At 31.4% G+C, this 25,838-nt stretch overlaps 1 protein-coding gene across 1 annotated transcript in view; it reads left to right on the top strand.

Annotated features, from left to right (window-relative positions):
- Window positions 1-553: 553 nt before the first annotated feature.
- The window catches only part of LOC145286372 (PR domain zinc finger protein 12-like), a 78,144-nt gene continuing 52,859 nt past the window's right edge, over window positions 554-25,838 (top strand). The window contains exon 1 of the mRNA XM_080135305.1: window positions 554-662. Within this exon, the coding sequence (XP_079991431.1) occupies window positions 554-662 (109 nt within the window). The remainder of the gene's footprint in view (window positions 663-25,838) is intronic.

Here is a 25,838-nt window from a genome sequence, read left to right on the forward strand (position 1 = left end):
TTGTGTGTACCCGTTCTTCCCTTGTGTATGTTATAGACCATTGTATCATCAGCAGATATACCCATCTCGGACACAATATCGTCAGGGAGGTCCTTAGTGAATATCAGAAATAATAGTGGTCCAAGGATCGACTCCTGAAGTACTCGTGCGTTAATGTTATGCTGTTTAGATTAACGTCCATCAATGGCAACCTGGATGGTCATATTGTCTAAGAAGGATCTAATTATATTTAGTATTTGTCCAGTTATACCGTATGATTAAATTTTCATTAGCAGCCCTTCGTAATTAAAAAATAATATCAAATAATGTTTTAAAATCTTTATCGAAAAGTTCACATTAAGTGCCTTGCGATCGCTTATCTAACGCAGTTTTACATACTAGACGGGCCCTATATTAATAGCGAATAAGTGAGCTAGTGTGGATTTAGACAAAGGTCGCACAAAGTACATGTCATGATGGCATGGAACTTGTAAAACAGAGATTAAATCATAGGTGGGTGACATGTAAAAGCGAGAGGTCAAATAACTTATACAAAATAAAGGTATATTTCGAGATGACGTATGATGCAAATTTTGTCCGTCAATCGACGGAAACGATCTGGACACATCGAATAAAGCAATTTTGCCAGAAAGACAGCAGGGCTGCCCAGGCACATTTTGCAGGTCAGGGCGCCCCTCCTCTAGGGCGGTGACTTCTCAATCCCACTTTCCGACCCTGGTGTCTAAGTTCTTGCAATGGAAGAGAACTAAATACTCCCCTCCCCCATCTGACGATATAAGGCATCGGAAAAGTCAAGTTCACTGATGTAGATGACCGTGAACATCCGTGCATTCTCCTCACCTAACTTATATCAATAAATAATGGTTGATGCGAATTGAAGACAAAAGCTCATTCTAAAATACAACGTCAACATAGTTTTTTTTTTTTTTTACGACTGGGTTTATTTGGAGGCAAATAGAAAATTTAAAATCCCCGTCAAATCAGTTTGAATCACTGTCAAAAATAATTATTTCTCTATCTTTCAGTTTTCACGTTGAGGAATTGTACAGTAAATTGTGATCACGGACTAACCGAAAATAAAGCATTCTTCATCAGTCATACCCTTGTTCCTTATTTTTGGACTCTTGCTACTATTACACATATATTTTTATATTTAAATAAATGTTTAGAGGTACAGAATTTATATATAGTTTTAAAAATAATAAGCGGAAGTTTCTCGAGAGCTCTTTCGGCTATCATCTCGTCAGGAGAAAATCGATAGCGAACAAAATAATATTGTGTCGAAAAATAAAGAGTTCTAATGGGGAACTTATTAAATGTGCCAAAAGTACGGGGACACTAAAATAAATTTATTAACGTTTAAAAACGATTAAAATATTGGCACAACGAGGGAGAAAAAAAAAAAAAAAAACGGGAGAAAAGATTCAAAGTTCCCCAAAGAGAAACAATGCGTTAGATGTTTCCTTTTGCTGGCACAAAGAAGGTTGACGCACCGCAATAGAGACAGACTCCAAAATCTTTAAATGGTTTTTGGAGTCCGCTCTATGTAGCACCTCGAACCATTCTATTTTATATCTATCGGCACAGCACGGGTTGTCAACCAAATGCTGGCCAATAGCAGAGTCCAAGGCTGCAGAAGGAGGGAGACCACCAGACCCCATCCTCCCTTGTCTGATCTTCGATGGAACATACTGGTTTATACGAGTCAAAAGGTGCAAGGATGTTCGATTTTTATATTTCTGGTTCAAATAATGCATAGTTTATCAGGATAAATTGCTAATTAGATGTCAGACATAATTTCAATATGTACAAGCATTAATTAAATAGTGGCAACAACCATCAACCATTATGGTAACCATTTTTTTTTAATGTAGGCTGCGGCGGTTTAATTATTTTTTTCTTGGTTCTCATGTACTTTTTGTATCCTTCTTTCTACTCTCGTTTTATCTTGCTCACATGCCCCTATTCCGAATTCGTAGCAGTGGGCTGCCATCAATGAACTTTTTCTTTTCTTTTTTTTTTTTCTTCAAATCAAAACCGTTATTAAAAATTTATTTTTTATTTTTATATTTAACCTATTTCAAACTGATATAAATTATTGCACAGTAAAAATAAATAAATTAAAACAAAAACAAAAAAATCATTTTCCGGGTTTGTTTTACTATACGCATCGATTCGAAAAAGTTGTCAAAAAACAAATATATAACAAATAAATGTTATCAAAGGCAAGATAGGTTATTTTTCTACCTAACTGGATAAGTAATTAGTGGTTTTATTGAAGACTCGATAATCACTTCAAAATAAGAAATAAAACAAAATGGTTGTAGAAAGCCACCCAGCACCCACTTAATGTCACGGTAACATTTATTGGGTGGGTTTCTACTACCATTTTGTTTTATTCCTTATTTTGAAGTGATTATCGAGTCGTAACATAAGTGCATAAATACCAATACAGTGATTTTTAACATCGCATTTAGCTAAATCCATAACAAGCGGCACTTGAATGAATGGTTTATTTTATTGGCGCTACACCATAATCCCGTGATTAAAATTTTAGCAGACGAAAAATTGGGAGTCAAAAGAGTCAGTTCGGAATAAACATTTCACATCAAATAAAAACACTAAAAACTTACCCAGTTAGCGAGAAAAGTAACTTATCTTGACTTTGATAACATTTATTTGTTATATATTTGGGGGGGGGCAACTTTTTCGAATCTATATGTATAGTATAAAAAAAACACCACTTTTCTTATTTCACTGCCTTTTAAATAAATAAACAAAAACTAAATGGTAAAATTTGGAATTATCTCCCTTAGTTAGTTATACCGGCCATCCTTCTTTTCCTTGTCGGAGTAATAAGCGACGACCATACGTTGCTTAAATTATTTTCTCTATTGTTTTTCTTCGTTTCTTGCTACAATAATCAAGAACCCACATCGAATTTTTATCCCGTTTTATTATTGTTTTATTTTGAAAGCCAATGTCAACGACCAGCAAGAGTAATCTATTGGCGACACCGAAGGAGATGAGAGGACCGGTACCCGCAAATGGGACCAGTCATCAAAAAAAAAAAAAAAAAAAAAATAAATAAATAAATAAATAAATAAAAATCAAGTGTCAAGGCGTCTCCCATTGCCTCCCAGACCCATCATTAATCTCAGGGACTCACGCTTGATACGTTGTTGCCCGCGTGTGTCCGCACTTTCCTCCTCTTTTTTGACCAAGTCGTCAGCAGGCCACTTAGGTACATGTCATAATCACTCTGACTATCAAAAACCATACGGGTCGCAAATTAATTTAAACTTTTTATGATTCTTCACCAGTCAGTCAGTGTCCGGGCGCGGAATAAAACGCGTCAATGAATGGGTGTGTGCGCCGGCTTAGAAATGCGCGAACTTATTTTTATTCATCCGCTAGTTCGACATAACCGGCGTTGTCGGAGAGGCGTTTTACTTTCATTTTACCTTCTCTTCCTTCCTTCCTTCCTTCCTTCCTTCCTTCATTCCTTCCTTCTTTTCCCCTTCTTTCTTTCTTTATTTTTTCTTTCTTTCTTTCTTTCTTCCTTTCTTTCTTTATTTTTCATTTCTATTTATTAAAAAAAAAGTTTACCAAGTTATTAAGATTCTCTTAAACAGGATTTTAAAAGTTAAATTATTACTGTATCATTTGGTTAATAAAAATTAATAAAACAAAATGGTTAAATTTGTTTAAATTTTAAACAAATTTAACCATTTTGTTTTATTAATTTTTATTAATCTTTATTTATTTTTTATTTGTTACCCATTTTCATCCCAAAATAAAGCATATTGCCACTAACGAGCTACTATTTAGGATCGTGTCTAACAAGGGACTGTGGGAAGCAGCGAGATGTTTGTTCACATTACATTTAAACTTCTACAGATTAGTGCAGCCAGGGAAGCAGGACACGGGCGGGGGATTGCGTGTCTGTTTTTCGTATTCTTTTCATGTTATCTTGCTGCTTTCATTTATTACGTGATTTGCTGTTTCGTTTCTTTGTCCACATGGTCTACATTTGCTACTTATCTAGGTTTTATCTATTTCAGCTTTCATATAGTTCGTTCTAAACGCGTTGTTTTGTATGGTTGTTAGAAACGATTCAGTTTTCCTATTCAATTGTCTTTGTCCATATTTTTTGGTAGTTATTTCCAGGTGTTATTGGATGTCTCTTCCCTGGCCAGTCTCATAAATCGTCCATGTAGTTTCTATTCCTCCCACTTTTCTTGTCTTTTTGTTTACGCAATGTAAAGTCACACATTTTAGAAAACATTTTTTTTTATTATGAATTTAAATGAGAAAATTTGAAAACCTGAAAATGTTGTGAAATGAAAAAAATCATTTTTATTTACTTTTTTATGTTGTTTTCAAATTTTCTTATTTAAATTCATAATAAAAATATGTTTTCTAAAATGTGTGACTTTACATTGCTTAAATTTCGCGCTTAAATCCAGCGACAACACACGGATATGGATATAAACAGTTATCGAGTCAAGACGTATTTTCTATTCGGGAGGCTTCAACCTCTTATTACATCATTATGAAGAAGAAAAAAAAAACTTAATCGGACTGACATGTCCTTAATGAAGCCAGGTTATTGGCGAAAATTCGGAATTTCATAACAACATAAAAAAAGTAAATAAAAATGATTTTATCATTTCCCAACATTTTCAGGTTTTCAAATTTTCTCCAAACATAGGGCAGCAAAAATGTAAACACATTTTTGCTGACTTATGTTTTCCTAATTATGGCGGCGTTTCTTATCGCAATTATCAGCCTATATTGTATTATGTATCTTTTTTTGTGTGTTCACATTCTACACCTAAGACTGTGCTTTTTTTACGTTGATTTGCTCAGTATTACCCTTTGGCTGTAGCGCATTGGCTGTAGCGCATTTGTTAATAATAATAATAATAATAATAATAATAATAATAATAATAATAATAATGATGATGATGATGATGATGATGATGATGATGATGATGATGATGACGATGACGACGACGACGACGACGACGATAATAATAATAATGATAATGATAATGATAACGACGACGACGACGACAACAACAACAATAATAATAATAATAATAATAATAATAATAATAATAATAATAATAATAATAATAATAATAATGATGGTGATGATGGTGATGATAATAATAAAAATAAAAACAAAAAAAACAACAACAAAAAAACGTACATAGAGCAACATAAAAAAAATACAAAAACAAAAAACAAAACATCTTTCAAGTTCATGAATGAATTAAAAAAATTTCCAAAAATTCAGTTACAAACCCTGGATAAAATTTGTCCTTTTTCAGAACGTGACCAAAAAATTTATCCAATTTGATCACAATATATATATATATATATATATATATATATATAGAGAGAGAGAGAGAGAGAGAGAGAGAGAGCTTCTTTTTTCTTTCTAAATATAATTATCCACTGACACGTGTTTCGTCGTCTACAACAGTGGTAAAATCTAGCGAGATTCGAAATCGGTACCCCATGATAAGAAGCCTCTTCCCCGGGCTATCTCGCATAACTACTGACTGAATGTATTGCGTTTTACGTAGATGTTTATTTGTTTTTGTTAGCGATTCTTTTTGAATGAATTTAATTATTTGTACGAAAGTGCATTTTTACCTAAATGCGAGTTGGCAATAATTTTCCCTTTGACCAATTTGGTGCACCCAAATGGGGAGCGACGGATGTATTGTCTTTTCTTAAATTTTTAATTTTTTTAAAAATATAATTATCCACTGACAAGTTGACAAGAAAGTTCTTGCAGAATTTCCAATTTTTAATTCAAATGATGTATTTTCAAATAATTTTTCGTGATCAATGTGCTCCGTTACGCCAATTGAAGACGTCTGAATTTTTCAATAAATCGATGACCGCACACGCACAGGTTTTCGGGTATCCTGAAAAGGAATATCGCAGGAAAACTTAGTGCAGACCAATAGTTTTTCGAGATATAAATATCTATATTTTGAAGTGTAAATCACTGGCGGTCATGTTTGAACGGGCGGCATATGAAAGCGGTAAACCTCAGTTTTTTTAGCGCAATTCCAAAAGCCGTTCCTAACTTGGAGAGGTTGGGAGTGTTTATTCCGAAAGCTGTTCTTAACATATGTAGGTTAGAGGTGTTTATTACGAAAGCCGTTCTTAACATGGGGAGGTTAGGGGTGTTTATTCCGAAAGCTGTTTTTAACATGGGGAGATTGGGAGGTGTTTATTCCGTAATGCATTTTTTTTTTTATTTTCAACCTCCCTATGTTAAGAATGGCTTCCGGAATAAACAAGTTGGACAACCAGTGCACATTGACCGAATTTTCTTGAATTTGAATTCTTAAAAGTAATTTTTCGTGGAATTAGCTAGAAACGACGTTGAATAAACGTTTGCGTTTCGTAGAATTAATTTTAAAGTTCGTCTGTGCATGCTCATTGCACCATTTCATTGAAATAACAAAGATAGCGGCCAATTCAAACTACTAGAAATTACATTGTATAATACAGATATTTATATCTAGAAAAATATTTGTCTGCACTAATTTTCGCTGCGATATTCGTATTCAACATACCCGAAAACCTATGGAAGTGATAATTTCTTTAGAAAATGTTGAGGTGTCTTCAGTTGGCACAACGGAGCACGTTGACCGTTTCGTTATAATACCTTTACTTTATATATATATATATATATATATATATATATATATATATATATATATATATATATATATATATATATATATTTATATAATTTTAAAGAGCGTTTTTCGCTCTATCTAATCGTTTAAATTACAATCGTTTTAAAACAATTATGTATTCTTTTCAGAACGTTGAATACAAGATGGAAAAAAGCAAATTCGCACGATTTTCTTATTTCAATACATGCTACACCGAAAAGTTGTTGAAACAACTCACGATATCAACGGAGCGTGTGGCCCAGGAACCACTACTGAACGCACAGCACAATGATGGTTTAAGAAATTTCGTGGCAGCAACGAGTCTTGAAAATGATGAGCGTAGTGGTCGGCTATTGGATGTTGACAACGATCAATTAAAATCCTTAGTGAAGCTAATCCAAGCACAACTGTTCGAGAACTTACTTGTAAATTAAACGTAACGTATACAACGATTTCCAACCACTTTAGAGAGATTGGAAAGACAAAAAACTTGATAAATGTATGCCTAACGAATTGAACAATCAAAAGAAATACCGTTATGAACTGTCATCTTCCCTTTCTTTTACGCATCAAGAACAACCCAAAAATAGTCGATGATTGGTAGGCAAAATGAGAAAACAATGCAAGAAAATATATTTAACACCCCCTCCTCCTATTGTCACAAACGAACTTTTAAATAATGTTACTGTTTAGAAAACCATTTTTGATATGGGGAGGGTGTGGGTTTTGTAACTATTCTGTGCATATGAATGATATAAAAAATTTATTTTAATTATAAAAATTTGCTTTACTATAAACAAAAGCAAAAACGAGACGCAAATAATAATAATAATAATAATAATAATAATAATAATAATAATAATAATGACAAATTTTTAGATTAACAATCTCAGCTAAATCCCCATTCCGAAATGAAATATTACTTTTATAGGACATTCATTCAGTCATAATGGATTCTGCTAACCATTATATAAACCACGAGAATACTGTCCTGATGTTGTAGGGGGCGTGTGAAACTCTTAAAAAAACTTGACGGAAAGAAAAAGCAATCATTTTAGTATTTCGAGTAAAAGATCGGTTTCGAATATACATTTAACGTAAAATAATCTCTAATTCTTTTTTGGGACGCCAAGACGCCAGATTAAAATCCGCCATTTTGATTTGCAAAAAGTACACCAAAAAGAACGCTAATTATCTAAAGAAGAGATTCGTATTCAGGACCCCATGATAAGAAGCGTCAACCTCTGCCACGCGGCTAACCTCGCACCACTACTAAATGTATCGCGTTTTTATGTAGATTATTTTATTTGTTTTTGTTAGCGATACTTTTTGAATGATTCAATTATTTATACGAAAGTGTATTTTTATTCAGAGAATATCTACCCCTACAACATCAGGACGGTATTCAAGAGCGAGTCAACACTCAGACGACACCTGGTACAAGTGAAGCCCCGCATGGAGGAGAACATGACCAAGAACTGCATATACTTCATCCCATGCAGTTGCAGAAAGGTTTACAAGGGTGAAACATGCCGCCCCCTTAAAGTAAGGGTGGAAGAACGCCGAAAAGCGGTAACTAAAAGGGAGACGGAAAAATCGAATATAGCCAACCATGTCTGGATGGAGAGGGGGACTATGGGATGAAGTAAAAATAATAAACAGAGAGACCCACTGGAAAGTAAGAAAACTTAAAGAAACAGCTCACATGCTCGGACATAACAACCTACTGAGCAAACAAGCGTAGAGCTGAATACAATTTGGACACTTCTAATAGAGAGAGAAAACCTTGAATAACAACTTAGGTTTAACATTAATAAAAAACAACTAAGAATTGTCATAGTGACATATGGCCGAGTGGTATCAAAGTTTATAGTTACCCAAAGGTGCTAAGTTCAATCCTGAACGAAGGCAGTGAAAAGTAACATTCAAAACAGAGAATCAGCAACTATGTCCCAGAGCCTAGCTGGAGTCCGAACATGGTACCCCCGTAATAATAATAAAGAGTTTGGTTCGAGACTCCTAACAAACGATTCCCCAGTTCGATACAAAACACCTAATGAAGGCCGGAGGGGAAAACGGCCGAAACGTTGTGACTATAACAACCAAGATGAGGAAGTCAGTCCGACAATCTCAATAAATGAAAACACCTCATCTAAAAAATACAGACAATTACGACATGTTATATTATCTCATATCCACCCTTTATGACCTTGTGAACGGGTCCCTCGTTCCAGGTCACCAACTGTGACCTTTCAGGGTCGCTGGTACCAGGTATGAACCCTTACACACACGTCGTGATCGCCTTTTGCAGAGAATCCTTCGCGTGTTCTCTTGGCGCAGCGGGATCTGATTGGTTGGTTTTGGCGTCGATTTCACCTTCGGGTTGATATGCCGTATCACGCTAGAAATGAAGAGATTTTCATGCACACAAAAATAAAGACAAACTCAGATGTCTCTATTCTACTCAATTAATGCAAGCGAAATTTACAAAGTGTGATATATACTTATATACAATTGTTCAGTTCGATTTCATACAGACCACTTTTAAGTCCCAATTAGATTTAGTCTCTCGGTAGTGACGGACGGTGGAGAGATAGGGGTGTGGCGACGACACTAATATGTCGTTGTTTTGTAAAGTCATAAAAAAGTTTGATATGACACAATATAACATGTCGTTGTTTTGTAAAGTCATAAAACTTGGCTCCAACTCTGACGATTTGCTTATATACCAAGGGAAGGATTGGATCAGGGTAAGCCGCCTGGCCAACCACCGGCAGGTACGTAATTTCAGGGGCTGTCCCGAGAATCTGTGATCACAGCTCAACTCCATTCACAGAATCAGAGATGTTAACACCGTGACCCCCGGTCTAGCCTTGTACTCAGAAACCAGACGTCCTTGAGTTGGGTTTCGCCAAGCCAAGAACGAAATTATATTTCGTTCTTGCTTTCAAAATGACATCACTTGTCATGTTTCCCAAACAATAGATTTAACTGTCAGGTTTCATAAAAAAAAAACAATAAAATTCATTTTAATCAGCCGGACGAATCGTCGCTGTCTGGGCACATAACAATACTTAATCATATCTGCGCAGCATTCCCCAGCGTTTCAGGAGCCTAAATCATCCCCAACTGGGGAGCTCTGCCGCTCCCTGGGGCGGTCACGCCACAGCCTTACAAAATAATGACATGTTATATTGTGTCAAATCAAACTTTTTATGGCTTTACAAAACAACGACGTATCATATTGCATCATACCAATCTTATTATGGCTTTACAAAATAATGACATGTTATATTGCGTCATTTCAAAATTTTTTTATAACTTCACAAAACAACGACATGTTATATTGTGTTATATCAACTTTTTTATGACTTTACAAAACAACGACATGTTATATTGCACCATATAAACTTTTTATGATATTACAAAATAACGTCATATTGCGTCATATCAAACTTTTTATTACTTTGCAAAATATCGACGTTATAGTGCATCATTTCAAGCCTTTATTACTTTCCAAACACGAGATGTTATATTCCATCATATCAACTTTTTTATGACTTTACAAAACAACGACATCTTACAATGCGACATATCAACTTTTTATGACTTTACAAAACAAGGACATATTATAATGCATCATATCAAGCTTTTTATGACTTTACAAAACATCGACATGTTATATTGTGTTATATCAAATTTTGTTATGACTTTACAAAACAACGACATGTTATATTGCGTCATATCAAGCTTTTTTATGACTTTACAAAACAACGACATGTTATATTGTGTAATATCAAGCTTTTTTATGGCCTTACAAAACAACGACATGTTATATTGTGTTATATCAAGCGTTTTATGACTTTACAAAACAAGGACATGTTATATTGTGTCATATCAAGCTTTTTTATGACTATACAAAACAACGACATGTTATATTGCGTTATATCAAGCGTTTTATGACTTTACAAAACAACGACATGTTATATTGTGTAATATCAAGCTTTTTATGACTTTACAAAACAACGACATGTTATAATGCGTCATATCAAGCTTTTTTATGACTATACAAAACAACGACATGTTATATTGTGTTATATCAAGCGTTTTATGACTTTACAAAACAACGACATGTTATAATGCGTCATATCAACTTTTTTATGACTTTACAAAACAACAACATGTTACATTGTGTTATATCAAGCGTTTTATGACTTTGCAAAACAACGACATGTTATATTGTGTAATATCAAGCTTTTTATGACTTTACAAAACAACGACATGTTATATTGTGTTATATCAAGCGTTGTATGACTTTACAAAACAAGGACATGTTATATTGTGTCATATCAACTATTTTATGACTTTATAAAACAACGACATGTTATATTGTGTCATATCAACTTTTTTATGACTTTACAAAACAACGACATATTATAATGCGTCATATCAACTTTTTTACGACTTTACAAAACAACGACATGTTATATTGTGTAATATCAAGCGTTTTATGACTTTACAAAACAACGACATGTTATATTGTGTCATATGAAACTTTTTATGACTTTACAAAACAACGACATGTTATAATGTGTTATATCAAGCGTTTTATGACTTTACAAAACAACGATATGTTATATGGCACCATATCAACTTTTTATGATATTACAAAATAACATGTCATATTGCGTCATATCAAACTTTTATTACTTTGCAAAATATCGACGTTATATTGCATCGTTTCAAGCCTTTATTACTTTCCAAACAACGACATGTTATATTCCATCATATCATCCTTTTTATGACTTTACAAAACAAAGACATCTTATAATGCGTCATATCAACCTTTTTATGACTTTACAAAACAAGGCCATATTATAATGCATCATATCAAACTTTTTATGACTTTACAAAACAACGACGTTATATTGCGTCATATCAACTTTTTTATGACTTTACAAAACAACGACATGTTATATTGTGTTACATCAAGCGTTTTATGACTTTACAAAACAACGATATGTTATATTGCGTCATATCAAGCTTTTTTATGACTTTACAAAACAACGACATGTTATATTGTGTTATATCAACTTTTGTATGACTTTACAAAACAACGACATGTTATAATGCGTCATATCAACTTTTTTATGACTTTACAAAACAACGATATGTTATATTGTGTCATATCAACTATTTTATGACTTTACAAAACAACGACATGTTGAAATTGTGTAATACCAACTATTTTATGACTTTACAAAACAACGACATGTTATATTGTTTTATATCAAGCTTTTTATGACTTTACAAAACAACGACATGTTATATTGTGTTATATAAACTTTTTATGACTTTACAAAACAACGACATGTTATATTCTGTTATATTAAGCGTTTTAGGACTTTACAAAACAACGACATGTTATATTGTGTCATATCAACTTTTTACGACTTTACAAAGCAACGACATGTTGAAATTGTGTCATATCAACTATTTTATGACTTTACAAAACAACGACATGTTAAATTGTGTCATATCCATTATTTATTACTTTACAAAACAACGAAATCTTATAATGTGTCATATCTACTTTTTTATGACTTTACACAATAACGACATGTTATATTGTGTTATATCAAGCGTTTTATGACTTTACAAAACAACGACATGTTATATTGCGTCATATCAACTTTTTTATGACTTTACAAAACAACGACATTTTATATTGTGTTATATCAAGCGTTTTATGACTTTACAAAACAACGACATGTTATATTGTGTGATATCAACTTTTTATGACTTTACAAAACAACGACATGTTATATTGTGTCATATAAAGCTTTTTATAACTTTACAAGACAACGACATGTTATATTGTGTTATATCAAGCTTTTTATGACTTTACAAAACAACGACATTTTATATTGTGTCATATCAACGTTTTTATGACACTCCAAGACAAAAACATGCTATATTGTGTTATATCAACTTTTTTATGACTTTACGAAACAACGACATGTTATATTGCACCATATCAACTTTTTATGATATTACAAAATAACATGTCATATTGCGTCATGTCAAACTTTTTATTACTTTGCAAAATATCGACGTTTTATTGCATCGTTTAAAGCTTTTCTGACTTTCCAAACAACGACATGTCATATTCCATCATATCACCTATTTTATGACTTTACAAAACAACGACATCTTATAATGCGTCATATCAACTTTTTATGACTTTACAAAACAACGACATATTATAATGCATCATATCAAACTTTTTATGACTTTACAAAACAACGATCTGTTATATTGCGTCATATCAAGTTTTTTATGACTTTACAAAACAACGACATGTTATATTGTGTTATATCAAGCTTTTTATGACTTTACAAAACAACGAAATGTTATATTGTGTTATATCAATTTTTTATGACTTTACAAAACAACGACATGTTATATTGTGTTATATCAACTTTTGTATGACTTTACAAACCAACGACATGCTATATTGTGTTATATCAAGCTTTTTATGACTTTACAAAACAACGACATATTATATTGTGTCATATCAAGCTTTTTATGACTTTACAAAACAACGACATGCTATATTGTGTCATATCAATTTTTTATGATTTTACAAAAGAACGGCATTTTATAATGCGTCATATCAACTTTTTTATGACTTTACAAAACAACGACATGTTATATTGTGTTATATCAAGCGTTTTATGACTTTACAAAACAACGACATGTTATATTGTGTCATATCTACTTTTTATGACTTTACAAAACAACGACATGTTATATTGTGTCATATCAAGCTTTTTATGACTTTACAAAATAACTACATGTTATATTGTGTTATATCAACTTTTTATGACTTTACAAAACAACGAAATGTTATATTGTGTCATATCAAGCTTTATATGACATTACAAAACAACGACATGTTATATTGTGTCATATCAACTATTTATGACTTTACAAACAACGACATGTTATATTGTATCATATAAAATATTTTATGACTTTACAAAACAACGACATGTTATATTGTGTCATATCAACTTTTTTATGACTTTACAAAACAACGACATTTTATAATGCGTCATATCAACTTTTTTATGACTTTACAAAATAACGACATGTTATATTGTGTTATATCAAGCGTTTTATGACTTTACAAAACAACGGCATGTTATATTGTGTAATATCAATTTTTTATTAATTTACAAAACAACGATATGTTATATTGTGTTATATCAAGCGTTTTATGACTTTACAAAACAACGACATGTTAGATTGTGTCATATCAACTTTTTATGACTTTACAAAACAACGACATGTTATTTTGTGTCATATCAAGCTTTTCATGACTTTACAAAACAACGACATGTTATTTTGTGTCATATGAAGCTTTTTATGACTTTACAAAACAACGACATGTTATATTGTGTTATATCAAATGTTTTATGACTTTACAAAACAACGATATGTTATATTGTGTCATATCAACTTTTTATGACTTTACAAAACAACGACATGTTATTTTGTGTCATATCAAGCTTTTTATGACTTTACAAAACAACGACATGTTATATTGTGTCATATCAACTTTTTATGACTTTACAAAACAACGACATGTTATATTGTGTCATATCAAGCTTTTTATGACTTTACAAAACAACGACATGTTATATTGTGTCATATCAACTTTTTATGACTTTACAAAACAACGACATGTTATATTGTGTTATATCAAGCGTTTTATGACTTTACAAAACAACGACATATTGAAATTGTGTCATACCAACTATTTTATGACTTTACAAAACAACGACATGTTATATTGTGTCATATCACCTATTTTATGACTTTACAAAACAACGACAGTTTATAATGCGTTATATCAACTTTTTATGACTTTACAAAACAACGATATGTTATATTGTGTTATATCAAGCATTTTATGACTTTACAAAACAACGACATGTTATATTGTGTCATATCACCTATTTTATGACTTTACAAAACAACGACGTATTATATTGTGTTATATCAAGCGTTTTATGACTTTACAAAACAACGACATGTTGAAATTGTGTCATATCAACTTTTTATCACTTTACAAAACAACGACATGTCATTTTGTGTCATATCAAGCTTTTGATGACTTTACAAAACAACGACATGTTATATTGTGTTGTATCAATTTTTTATGATATTACAAAATAACATGTCATATTGCCTCATATCAAACTTTTTATTACTTTGCAAAACATCGACGTTTTATTGCATCGTTTCAAGCCTTTATTACTTTCAAAACAACGACATGTCATATGCCATCATATCAACTTTTTTATGACTTTACAAAACAACGACATTTTATAATGCGTCATATCAACTTTTAATGACTTTACAAAACAACGACATATTATAATGCATCATATCAAATTTTTTATGACTTTACAAAACAACGACATCTTTTATTGCGTCATATCAAGGTTTTTATGACTTTACAAAACAACGACGTTATATTGTGTTATATCAAGCGTTTTATGACTTTACAAAACAACGACATGTTATATTGCGTCATATCAAGCTTTTTATGACTTTACAAAACAACGACATGTTATATTGTGTTATATCAAGCTTTTTATGACTTTACAAAACAAGGAAATGCTATATTGTGTCATATCAATTTTTTATGACTTTACAAAACAACGACATGTTGAAATTGTGTCATACCAACTATTTTATGACTTTACAAAACAACGACATGTTATATTGTGTCATATCAACTTTTTATGACTTTACAAAACAACGACAGTTTATAATGCGTCATATCAACTTTTTATGACTTTACAAAACAACGACATGTTATATTGTGTTATATCAAGCGTTTTATGACTTTACAAAACAACGACATGTTGTATTGTGTCATATCACCTATTTTATGACGTTAAAAAACAACGACATGTTATATTGTGTTATATCAAGCGTTTTATGACTTTACAAAACAACGACATGTTATATTGTGTCATATCATCTTTTTATCACTTTACAAAACAACGACATGTCATTTTGTGTCATATCAAGCTTTTTATGACTTTACAAACCAACGACATGTTATATTCTGTTGTATCAACTTTTTATGATATTACAAAATAACATGTAATATTGCGTCATATCAAACTTTTTATTACTTTGCAAAACATCGACGTTTGATTGCATCGTTTCAAGCCTTTATTACTTTCCAAACAACGACATGTCATATTCCATCATATCAACTTTTTTATGACTTTACAAAACAACGACATTTTGTAATGCGTCATATCAACTTTTTATGACTTTACAAAACAACGACATATTATAATGCATCATATCAAATTTTTTATGACTTTACAAAACAACGACATCTTTTATTGCGTCATATCAAGGTTTTTATGACTTTACAAAACAACAACATGTTATATTGTGTTATATCAAGCGTTTTATGCTTTTACAAAACAACGACATGTTGAAATTGTGTCATATCAACTATTTTATTACTTTACAAAACAACGACATGTTATATTATGTCATATCAAGCTTTTTATGACTTTACAAAACAACGACACTTTATAATGCGTCATATCAACTTTGTTATGACTTTACAAAACAACGACATGTTATATTGTGTTATATCAAGCGTTTTATGATTTTACAAAACAACGACATGTTATATTGTGTCATATCAACTTATTTATGACTTTACAAAACAACGACATGTTATATTGTGTTATATCAAGCGTTTTATGACTTTACAAAACAACGACATGTTATATTGTGTCATGTCAACATTTTATGACTTTACAAAACAACGACATGTTATATTGTGTTATATCAACTTTTGTATGACTTTACAAAACAACATGTTATATTGTGTTATATCAAGCTTTTTATGACTTTACAAAACAACGACATGTTATATTGTGTCATATCCACTATTTTATGACTTTACAAACAACGACATGTTATATTGTATCATATAAAATATTTTATGACTTTACAAAACAACGACATGTTATATTGTGTTATATCAACTTTTTATGACTTTACAAAACAACGACATGTTATAATGCATTATATCAACTTTTTTTTTATGATTTACAAAACAACGACATGTTATATTGTGTTATATCAACTTTTGTATGACTTTACAAAACAACATGTTATATTGTGTTATATCAAGCTTTTTATGACTTTACAAAATAACGACATGTTATATTGTGTCATATCCACTATTTTATGACTTTACAAACAACGACATGTTATATTGTATCATATAAAATATTTTATGACTTTACAAAACAACGACATGTTATATTGTGTTATATCAACTTTTTATGACTTTACAAAACAACGACATGTTATAATGCATTATATCAACTTTTTTTATGACTTTACAAAACAACGACATGTTATAATGCATCATATCAACTTTTTTATGACTTTACAAAACAACGACATCTTCTATTGTGTCATATCAACTTTTTTATGACTTTACAAAACAACGACATGTTATATTGTGTCATATCAAGCTTTTTATGACTTTACAAAACAACGACATGTTTTATTGCGTCATATCAAGGTTTTTATGACTTTACAAAACAACGACATGTTATATTGTGTTATATCAAGCGTTTTATGACTTTACAAAACAACGACATGTTATATTGCGTCATATCAAGCTTTTTTATGACTTTACAAAACAACGACATGTTATATTGTGTCATATCAAGCTTTTTATGACTTTGCAAAACAACGACACTTTATAATGCGTCATATCAACTTTTTTATGACTTTACAAAACAACGACATGTTATATTGTGTTATATCAAAGCGTTTTATGATTTTACAAAACAACGACATGTTATATTGTGTCATATCAACTTTTTTATGACTTTACAAACAACGACATGTTATATTGTGTTATATCAAAGCGTTTTATGATTTTACAAAACAACGACATGTTATATTGTGTCATATCAACTTTTTATGACTTTACAAAACAACGACATGTTATATTGTGTTATATCAACTTTTGTATGACTTTACAAAACAACATGTTATATTGTGTTATATCAAGCTTTTTATGACTTTACAAAACAACGACATGTTATATTGTGTCATATCAACTATTTTATGACTTTACAAAACAACGACATGTTATATTGTGTCATATCAACTTTTTATGACTATACAAAACAACGACATGTTATATTGTGTGATCTCAACTATTTATGACTTTACAAACAACGACATGTTATATTGTGTCATATCAAGCTGTATATGACTTTACAAAACAACGACATGTTATAATGCATTATATCAACTTTTTTATGACTTTACAAAACAACGACATGTTATAATGCATCATATCAACTTTTTTATGACTTTACAAAACAACGACATCTTCTATTGTGTCATATCAACTTTTTTATGACTTTACAAAACAACGACATGTTATAATGCGTCATATCACCTTTTTATGACTTTACAAAACAACGACATGTTATATTGTGTCATATCAACATTTTTATGACTGTACAAAACATGGACATGCTATATTGTGTCATATCAACTTTTTTATGACTTTACAAAACAACGACATGTTATATTGTATCATATCAACCTTTTTATGAATTTACAAAACAACGAAATGTTATATTGTGTCATATCAAGCTTTTTATGACTTTACAAAACAACGACATGTTATAATGCATCATATCAACTTTTTTTATGACTTTACAAAACAACGACATGTTATATTGTGTCATATCAAGCTTTTTTATGTCTTTATAAAACAACGACAAGTTATATTCCATCATTTCAACCCTTTATGATATTACAAAACAACATTTTTTATTACGTCATATCAAACTTTTTATGACTTTACAAAACAACGACATGTTATATTCCATCATATCAACTTTTTATGATTTTACAAAACAACGACATGTTATATTGTGTTATATCAACTTTTTATGACGTTACAAAACAACGACATGTTATATTCCATCATATCAACTTTTTTATGACTTTACAAAACAACGACATGTTATATTGTATCATATCAACCTTTTTATGACTTTACAAAACAACGACATGTTATATTGTGTCATATCATGCTTTTTATGACTTTACAAAACAACGACATGTTATAATGCATTATATCAACTTTTTTTATGACTTTACAAAACAACGACATGTTATATTGTGTCATATCAAGCTTTTTTATGTCTTTATAAAACAACGACAAGTTATATTCCATCATTTCAACCCTTTATGATATTACAAAACAATATTTTTTATTACGTCATATCAAAATTTTTATGACTTTACAAAACAACATGTTATATTACAAATTCCTCATCAACCCCGACTTAGGAAAGTAAACATATCACTTTTTTAAAAATTCTGCTTGAATCCATTTTTTGCTTGTTTCTGTTATGCATTGCTTCATAAAGAACAAAAATATTATTTAGTTTTGCATATACTAAAACAAATGGCCTGCAGTTGACAACTTATCTCGTCGATATCAGATTTCTCCAATAATTGTCATTTTTATTTATCATTTGAGATATGAATTTTTTTTATATTACATCTCCCAAAAGACATCTGTGATTTTTGATAAAGTGTCAACCATAACCTTACCATACTTAACTCACTGAGTTTGCTTAGCAAGGCAATCCGGCGTCACTGGGTACGAGAAATAGTGTTACACTATTAATACAAAAAATAAAAGGTTTAGACCGTTAAAAGTTCGACAAGGCATCACGATTAATAGTTGTTTTTATTGTCGTTAATGGTGTGGTTGTTAATTGTTGTTGTTGTTGTTGTTGTTGTTTAATTTTATGAAAATTGTCCCCGACAAGGACCGAAGCCACTTGATTTAAGGAGCTAAAAATAAAATCAATGTTACTTCAAAGCCAAAAATAAGTATTTTCACTGGACAAAGCGGGGGAGGGCAGAGCGGTAGCTCTAGATATATCTAAGGCTTTTGACAGGATATGGCATGAGGGTCTCCTCAGGAAAATTAGATCGTACGGTATCACTGGTAGAATACTTAACATAATTAAATCCTTCTTAGATAAGAGAAAATCCAGGTTGTCCTCGACGGTCGTACATCTAAACAATATGATATAAATGCGGGAGTGCCCCAGGGTTCTATCCTTGGACCTTTATTGTTCCTGATATTCATAAATGACCTCCCCGACAAAATTGCCTCTGAGGTGGGTATATATGCTGATGACACTACGCTCTATTGCAGGCACGACAGGAAGACGAATGAACACATTTCTAAAGAAATGGCAGAAACACTAGAGGAAGACCTGCAATCTGTGGTGGAATGGGGACAAAAGTGGTTGATCGCGTTCAATGCTGCCAAGACTAAACTAGTTTCATTTAATAATTACAATAAACCCTCTCTACCACCTATAGCAATGGCCAACGACTCTTTATCTGAGAGTACATCTTTCAAACTCCTTGGCCTAACGTTCACAGGAAACATGAGTTGGAACAATTACATTGAAGGCATTGCCAGTGCCGCTGCAAGAAAGGTGGGCTCTCTCTACCGTGCTAGACAACTACTAACACCCGAAAGTATCCTGTACCTCTATAAGGCCACCATTCGCCCATGTATGGAGTATTGCTGTCACATCTGGGCTGGTGCATCTGCTACTAGTCTCTCGCTCCTTGACAAGGTTCAAAAGAGAGTCGCAAACCTGATAGGCCCTGAACTGGCATCTAAGCTTCAGCCTCTGTCCCATCGACGAAATGTTGCATCCCTCTGCCTTTTCTACAAGTATTTTAGTGGTGAATGCTCTGAAGAACTGCAATCACTTGTGCCCCCACGACGTGAGCACCCTCGACAAACCCGACAGGCTGCTAAATCCCACCCCCACACTGTAGAGATCCCTAGATGTAAAAGATCTTTTTACTCCAATAGTTTCTTCCCCAGAATCGCTAGACTCTGGAATTCCATTCCAGGTCCCTGCTTCCCCAACAGTACTGACGTGCAGAAGTTCAAGTGTAACGTGAACCGACATCTTGCTGCCCAAATCCCTACATAGTACCCCAGTAGTTGTTGCCCCTGATAGTAGCCCCCTACACCAAAGTGGCAATGTGCCTTGTTTGGGGTGAAAATGTAATAAAGAAAAAAAGAAAAGATTCTGATCCAGAAAACAGTAATTCTTCCCCCTTTGTCAGAAACATCGCTTATGGAATATAAGGACTAAAGGTCAAAAATAAATGGGAAGCGAGAGTTACGAGGTTGCTGAAAGCAAACCTAAGGTTCACATTTATTATTATTATTATTATTATTATTATTATTATTATTATTATTATTATTATTATTATTATTTTCGTTATTTTTTATGTTTTACACCGTTTTTTTTTTTTTACCCAAGGGCGGGCTTTTACACCAAAGCTACCGAGGATAGTCAAAGATTAAATAAGATGGAAAGTACCTGGCGTAAGATGTTTGCTGACCCAAGCAGAACTGACTTCTGGAGTACGGTGATGTTGTATCTGAGTCCCAAGGAGTTCAGCTGTTTCATAAGATTATCAGGAATTGAGCCAAGCGCACCTATGATTATTGGCACGATGGAAGTTTTCTTATTCCACAATCTAGCGATCTTCATCCTCAGTTTCTGATAGTTTCGTATTTTCTCATTCTTCTTGCCTGTTAAATTGATGTCGTTTGCGAAAGCCACATCAATAATTTGGCATTCATTGGTCTTTTTGTCCCAAACTACAATATCCGGTTTCCTGTGAGTTATATCTTGTTCAGACTGAATCATGAAATCCCAAAGAATCTTAACGTCCTCATTTTCTACTACCCCTTCTGGGTGATGTTGGTACCATTTGTCCGTCACTAGGATCCTAAACTTTTGGAACAAACTCCAGTGCAGATTTGTACAACTTTGTCATGGCGACGTGTATATTCTTTTTGAGCAAGTACAGAACACGCACTAACAATGTGTGACACTGTTTCAAGAGATATACCACAGAAACTGCACTTATCAGAACTGTCCTTCCCATAGATGGTTTTATTTATTGCGTTTGTATTTAGTGCCTGTTTCTGAGTAGCAAAGATAAAATTTTCGGTGCCCGGAAAACTTGTCCCGGGAAAACTCGTCTCCGGAAAACTCGTCTCGGGAAAACTCGTCTCCGGAAAACTCGTCTCCGAAAATCTTGACCCCGGAGAACTCGTCCCCTTTCGTTCAGTAGGAAAACTGGTCTCTTATTGAATAAATATCGATTGAAAACACATTTTATGATCGTTCTTGAAGGAGATATTGTTTTTTTAAAACAGACTATAGCCCCCCCCCATAATATTTAAAAAAAAATATTTTTACTTGTTTAATGTTTTTTTTTTTTTTTTTTTTTTTTTTTAAATAAAATCGATTTTCTAAGTGTCCGTTTTCTACCTAACTGGCTAAGTTCTTAGTGGTTTCACTTATTTTAAAGCGTTTATTATGTTCATACAAAGTTAATTACAAATTTTTTGTTGTTCTTATTTTAACGATGGAGTCATAAAAACAATAAAAAACAAAACAAAAAAATTAAAAAACAGGGAGCGATTCGATCCTTCGTTACTTTTTTGTTTTGGTTTTTTAATTATGATGGGTTTTTTGTTGTTATGTTTTTGTTTTCTCTCATACCAAATGCACTCATGCGTTATCTAAAATTATAATTTTATCAATTATCAACATTGTCGTCCTGTCAAATTATTATTATTGCCGTCCTGTCAAATTTTGCAAAAATTAACTAAAAAATTAAAAGCGAAATATTTTTTTGGCGCGAGAGATGCCATGTGCTAACAATCTCTCGTTAACTCATTTTTAATTTTTTTAATTTTTACTTCAAAATTCTAAAATCAATCATTAAGAGAAAAAGTAATCACTAAATAAATTTATTAATCAATTTTATTGAAAACTCCGCTATCGTTTATCAAGAATCTTTTTAATTTCATTTTTTGTTGGTTGTTTTTCGGAGGGAGATATAGTTTTACCCCCCTCTCTCTCTAAATTATATTTTTAAAAATATTAAACTTTATTATTTTCTTTTTAAAACCAAATCTCCCTCAGTAATTTCTTTAATTTTCTATTTTTTTTAGCGATTATCAAGACCCCTTAGATGTGATATACCGGACATTATTTCTCGTTTTCACGTAACACTCGACATGTTTTTTGCTTGTTTTCTGTGTTTTTTTCTTTACCGAATAAACGATTCCAAATAAATTAAATAAACAACATAGTCGGCGAGGTAGAAAAATCGATTTTACCCTTTTATAAACAACAGTATATAAGTAAATTTTTTTTATATTAATATAAAAAAATATGCAGTCTCGTTTATGAACATAATACACGCTTTAAAATAAGTGAAACCACTAAGAACTTAGCCAGTTAGGTAGAAAACAGACACTTAGAAAATCGATTTTATTTAAAAAAACAAACAAAAAGAAACATTAAACAAGTAAAAATATTTTTAAAAAGTATTATCTATTTTAAAAAACAATATCTCTTTCAAAGACGATCATAAAATGTGTTTTCAATCGATATTTATTCAATAAGGGACCAGTTTTCCTACCTAGCGAAAGGGGACGAGTTTTCTGGGGTCGAGTTTTCCGGAGACGAGTTTTCCCGAGACGAGTTTTCCCGGGACGAGTTTTCCTAAATTCAAAATTTTCTGTTTCTCTTTTCAAGTCACCTTTAGACAGAAAATTCCATGTGCTCTGACATTTTTGTGCCTTAGTATCTCACTCCAACTGACCATGAAGTTTCACTCTTAAAAACTCAGTCAACTTTTCTGTTTCGATTCTTTTCATATACTTTTGCTTATTTTCCAATGATTCTTTATCTAGCTCTTCCCCTTTCGCCATTGCTGCGAGTAACACTTCATGACTGTTAGCCAGCTAGTAGTGAATACTTCTAAGCTCTTCCCTATTATTATTATTATTATTATTATTATTATTATTATTATTATTATTATTATTATTATTATTATTATTGTTGTTGTTATTATTGTTGTTATTATTATTGTTGTTATTATTGTTGTTATTATTATCATTATCATCAATATTATTATTATTATTATTATTATTATTATTACTACGATTATTATTATTATTATTATTGTTGTTATTATTATTATTATTATTATTATTATTATTATTATTGTTGTTGTTATTATTGTTGTTATTATTATTATTATTGTTATTATTATTATTATTATTGTTGTTGTTATTATTGTTGTTGTTATTATTATTATTATTATTATTGTTGTTGTTATTATTGTTGTTATTATTATTATTATTGTTATTATTATTATTATTATTGTTGTTGTTATTATTGTTGTTATTATTATTATCGTTGTTATTATTGTTGTTATTATTATCATCATCATCAATATTATTATTATTATTATTATTATTATTATTATTACTACGATTATTATTATTATTATTATTGTTGTTATTATTATTATTATTATTATTATTATTATTATTATTATTATTATTATTATTATTATTATTATTATCTATCTATTTTTTTAAATTTGAAAAATCGTCGGGAGAGGTTACATTTTTAAATAAATGAATAAATAAACGAATAAAACACGTTGATACATTTCTTAATTTTTTATTATGGTCATAATGAGAGCGAGCGAGCGAGCGAGCGAGCGAGAGAGAGAGAGAGAGAGAGAGAGAGAGAGAGAGAGAGAGAGAGAGAGAGAGAGAGAGTAAAAAAGTGGGCGGAGTTTACAATACACGGATTTCATTGGCGTTTGCAGAATGCTAAATAAACTCAAACAACTTTTAGGTAAAAAATCTGTTTAATTTTTTCCCCTTGATTTAATTTTCCTCCTTTCCCCGACCGCTTCCGTAACACGCCCTGCATCCCGGTTCCACAATACAGAAGTATTAAAAGAGCCAAAATAGTAGAAAAAACAAACACTGTTCACTTAGATTCAGTGATTACAGCTCATTTTACGGAAAACGCTTATGTACGATGTGCGGCCCTTAAGATTACCATCAGCTTATTTCTCTTTAAGTTCTAAACCAATATTTCTCGATATTATAAAATCAATTGACATTTTTTTTTTGCTGAACAACAACAACAACAACAACAACAACAACAACAACAACAACAACAACAATAATAATTGAGTAATGGAAATCTGAGTAGACTTGTTGTCACTCAGATTTCAGGGAACACGACAAGTTGTAAATAAACTTTGACGATGGCGTGTGTGATAACTTCTAGTGAGTAAAAAAAACAATAATTTAAAATTTAACGGTTGAAACACCAGACGAGTGTAAAATTGATTTTAATAAAAGTTCTATTTATTAAAATAAAAGTGAATTCTTTTCATACTACTACTACTACTACTACTACTACTACTACTACTACTACTACTACTGCTGCTGCTACTGCTGCTGCTACTACTACTACTACTACTACAACTACTACTACTACTACTACTACTACTACTACTACTACTACTACTACTACTACTAATAATAATAATAATAAGAAGAAGAAGAAGAAGAAGAAGAAGAAGAAGAAGGAGAAATAATTTCTAACGAACACACTTTTTCAAGACTTTTAATTTTTCTTAGATTTTTTTTTTATGCCGATTGTCTGTGAGATTTGAAAGACCCGGTTCCATCAAGTGAAGAAAGGATAAAAAAAAAAAAAATAAAAATAAACCAAATATATATATTGCTACTAGAATCAATTTCCTTCCACTTGGTCTGGACACATAATGGAAATTTCAACGGAGATTCTTCGGACAGTTTTATATGGACATTGGCGACTCACTCCCAACGGAAATATAAACGGTAAATAATTTTTTTGTATATTTACTCTGCTTTTTTTTTTTTTTTTTTTTTTTTTTCAGTTGTGAACTTGCTTAAAATCCACGATCCTTGCCTTTCCAAAGTATAGAAATAGATTTGATCCGTAGGTACCCCCAAAGCGCACCATACAATTTGTCTCCTCCATATATAACACAGTGTACCTTTAATATAGGTTGATATTATCACCATAACTTGTGTACCATTCAAAA

This window comes from Euprymna scolopes, chromosome 10 (genome assembly GCF_053919585.1).
Source record: "Euprymna scolopes isolate OS-2025 chromosome 10, ASM5391958v1, whole genome shotgun sequence".
Taxonomy (NCBI): Eukaryota; Metazoa; Mollusca; class Cephalopoda; order Sepiida; family Sepiolidae; genus Euprymna; species Euprymna scolopes.